Genomic DNA, 3,762 nt, shown 5'->3' on the forward strand with positions numbered 1-3,762 from the left:
TAATAGTAATAGTAATAATGACAGCACATGCACTCATATATACATGCAAGTACACATAAGCACACATGCGTGCATATACACAAAACGGAAAAAGAAAAAAAAAGACATAACATAACATAACGTGCCACGTCATCTTGTATATGCATTTGCATCTTTCTCTCTCGCTCTCAGCGTAAATATATGCATACTCATTTATGTGTTCACAGCAGCAGCTCTTAGTCCCATACGTACACCTACACATGTAGGTCAGGTTGGTGTGCTGGCTGACTCATTACGTTATTGCTTACAAGCGTGCCTTTTAAACAAAACATGAACGCACCAGGGTAAACCCCCTAAAAAAGAAAAATATTACCAATCCAAATAATAAAAAAAAACATAAATGCACAACAGTGGGGACAAGTGCGGGTATATACATATGTATATATATACACTTACTTATAAAGAACCAAATGAACCCAAATTACCATACAATTCAGCATCCCACTCCGCATGGAACGCACATTATATTAAGGAAAGAAAAAGAAGTTTCATGTGAAAATGAACGTATTGGAACTTCAGCCCCTCGGGGCCCTCCACATTCGCCTCCCTATTCTTTATGTATCGCCTTCCTTCCTCAAATTCCTTTATTCCTTCATCCTCTTCTTTTGATTAGTTTAGCGCTGCTGCCCTTCCATCTTCTCATTCACGCCCCATCCTCTGATAGTTACATATTTACACCTCTCTTCCCACTCTTTACTCCTTTCATCAGGTGTTTTCTTTTTTCTTTTTTAATATATATATATATATGCATATTACCTCCCCCTACCCAATCCATATCCTAGCGGTTGCCATGTTCATTCTATTCCACATTTCGTGCCTCTGCTTTTTTTTTCGTCTATCCTCTTGTTTTGTTTTGTTATTTTTTTGCTGTGCTTGTTTCTGTTCGTGTGGGGAAGGGGGAGGGGGGACTTTCACCGTTGTTTTCCCCTTCTCCCTTTAAAGAAAAAAAAAATTAATTCCTTATACAACCGAGATGATTTCTGGTGTCAACATCGCTTCTACTCCTGCATTCCACTTAGCCGCACCTCATCGTTTTGTTGCACCATCTCGAAAAGAATATCGGTGACCCGCTACACTGTGCTGAGAACTCGGCTTATCAGACACTTTCCGCGGTGGTCCTTCTAATTCACCGTTATCGTGTGTGCGTTTCACATGTTTCTTCCTTTGTTTATGGTCACTGCCATTGTTGTTTTGCTCCCCACACCCGAGGTCCATCTTTTCATCTTTGTGTGCTGAAAAGGAAGTGGTACTTCCATTGGAATGCAGGCCTGCGCCTGGAATACCATTTGAACTGGGTGGTCGTAACCCTTTTGAAACTAATGGACTACATGCATCTTGTGGGGCAGGGCCGGCACCGACAGCTACGCCACTCGGCCCATAGGAAGTGATACCCGAATTATTTGTACCATTAGGAAGCAGAGGAAACAGGTAGTTGGGCTTCACTGACTTACCTAACGCGCTGCACGACTTCCACTCTCTCTTTTGCTCAGGCTTGACTTCAGATTTGGCCTGCTTAACCTTGGGTCCACTTTGGGCAGCAGATGCCTTGACCCGTTGTACATCGGGCGACCGAGAAATATTCTTTGCACTAAGCCTTAAGCAGCCCGTAACTTTCATCGCCTGCACTCCATTGTAATTTTTGTCACCCACTGAATTGGTACCACTTCTCGGAACAGGTTTTGTAACCTGAACACCGGGTGGAAGTCCAGAAGGGTACGGATGCGCCTGGCGAGGTCCGATATTGGGTAACTCACCACTAAGTGCCATAGTTGCCCCTACTGTTGATCCTATATAATGACTCCATAGCGCTCCAAGCTGGTGGAAAGAGTTACTATTGCTATCCACAACAACACTTCCTCCAACGCCTCCCACCACTTCACTGGAAACGCCCATCGTGGTGTTCTTACTTTCTGCAGAGTCAACCTTGTCGGTTGTTTCCGCATCTAATGACGGGGCGGCCAGCCTCGGTAGTGTGAGTTCAGCATCCACGCGATCGTTGCCTAAGGTTTGCTGCTGGTGTTGTTGTTCTCTCGAAAAATTGTGATCGGGACTAGTTGGTGCTACATCCACTAATGGAGGCTGACAATGTTGGAAAAGCTCCCGTAGCTCCAGTTCGTACGTAGCGCGGAAGTTGTTCTCCGTAAAGTACGCCATACTCATGAGCGCCGTGCACGAAGGTCGCTCGACTGGGTCCATGCGGAGGCACGAAGTAAGAAATTCTAACCATGGCGATGCTGCGGTGGGGAAACGCTGCTGCAGCGTCTCTTCCACATCAACGTTAGGGAAGGTTACACGGCGATACAAGGCATTGTGTTCAAACGTGGAAACCATCTGCTGCGGGACGGGCCCGCAAGCACGCATGATAAGCGAGAGCTGATCCAAGTCAGAGTCTCCGGGGAAAAGCGGCTGTCCGTCGGAGAGCTCTGAAAAAACGCAACCAATAGCCCAAACATCAACCGCTTTGCCATATGATACATCACCAACTAGTAACTCCGGTGCACGATACCAGCGAGTTGCAACATATTCCGTATAATTCCCCCGACACGACAACTGCCTGGCGAAACCAAAGTCGCACAACTTCAGAACGCCGTCCCTAGATACTAGGATGTTTTCTGGCTTTACATCGCGGTGAATGATATTGTGTGCATGGCAGTAACTCACACCGTTCAATAACTGAAAGGTGTACCGCCGTACCTCATCGGGTGAAAGTCCATACTTCTTTTCCTCAATCAGCTGCAGAATCGTGTTCTCAACATACTCAAAAACAAGATAAAGCTTCCCATCGCGGCGAAATACATCTAACAGGGCTATGACGTTAGGGTGGCGTAACTGCTTCAGCACACGTACCTCCCGAAGCGACGTTTTGCGGACGTGATCGTCATCTTCAGCCTGTTTGTACTTTTTAATAGCAACGATGCGTGATGTCGCCCGGTGCCGCGCCTTCACAACTACACCATAAGTCCCCTCCCCAAGCATACCAAGTGTTTCGTACGCATCCATTGCGTTCGTATTCCTCTCTCACTTCCCTTTCCTCCCTTTCTTTTTGTTTTTGTTCTTTTTAAAGACACCTCCTTTGGGTACGAACTTTTCCCTCTTTTGAATGCTTTGGTTTGCTTCCTCTTCTCCCTTTATTCGTCCCTTTTCCCAAAATCTGTGCGGAGGGTTACACAACTGATCTCCTTCGCTTCCCAGTGATCGCTTTGATTTAATTCAGTTGCACACGTAAGTATTCTTCTCACTACCTCTCCTCCACCTTTTTCCCCCTCTCCTTTTCTCTTTTTTTTTCTAATGTACTGGATGTATCGTCCGTTTCAATGTTTTTTTTTTCTCTCTCTCTCTCTTGATCAACTGCAAGTGCCTTGTGCTGTCTCCCTTTACCTTTCCCTGCAAATGTCGCCTCCTTTGTGATATCCAGTTTGTGACCGTGTACGCGCTTATATAAACGCACGTCCACTTGCGTGCGTGTGTTTAAGTACTATAATACAACTTAGTGTATGGCAGCAGCGGAAATGGAACGGATAACACAGTTATAGTTCTCTTGTGCTGTGACTGATTTTTTTTTTCTTTCTTTCTTTTCTTCCTCTCCCTCTTCCACCTTTCCTCACTGTATGTTGGAGTCCGTCCTTTGCAGCAGCACGCGGGTGTTTTTCTCCCAAGATAGGCTCCTACAATAATCCCGTGGAGGAGGTACGCACAAATATATATATATATATATATATATAT

General features: G+C 45.5%; 1 protein-coding gene across 1 annotated transcript; it reads right to left on the bottom strand.

Moving 5' to 3' along the window:
- Nucleotides 1–1,065: 1,065 nt before the first annotated feature.
- On the bottom strand, nt 1,066–3,039 carry TEOVI_000156400 (mitogen-activated protein kinase; the record flags this gene model as incomplete). The annotated part of the gene is made up of 1 exon (XM_067224771.1): nt 1,066–3,039. The coding sequence occupies one exon, from the start codon at nt 3,037–3,039 to the stop codon at nt 1,066–1,068; it is 1,974 nt and encodes a 657-aa protein (XP_067080872.1).
- Between the last annotated feature and the right edge of the window lie 723 nt (nt 3,040–3,762).

This window comes from Trypanosoma equiperdum (genome assembly GCF_001457755.1).
Source record: "Trypanosoma equiperdum strain OVI genome assembly, contig: ctg_387, whole genome shotgun sequence".
NCBI classification, from domain to species: Eukaryota; Euglenozoa; class Kinetoplastea; order Trypanosomatida; family Trypanosomatidae; genus Trypanosoma; species Trypanosoma equiperdum.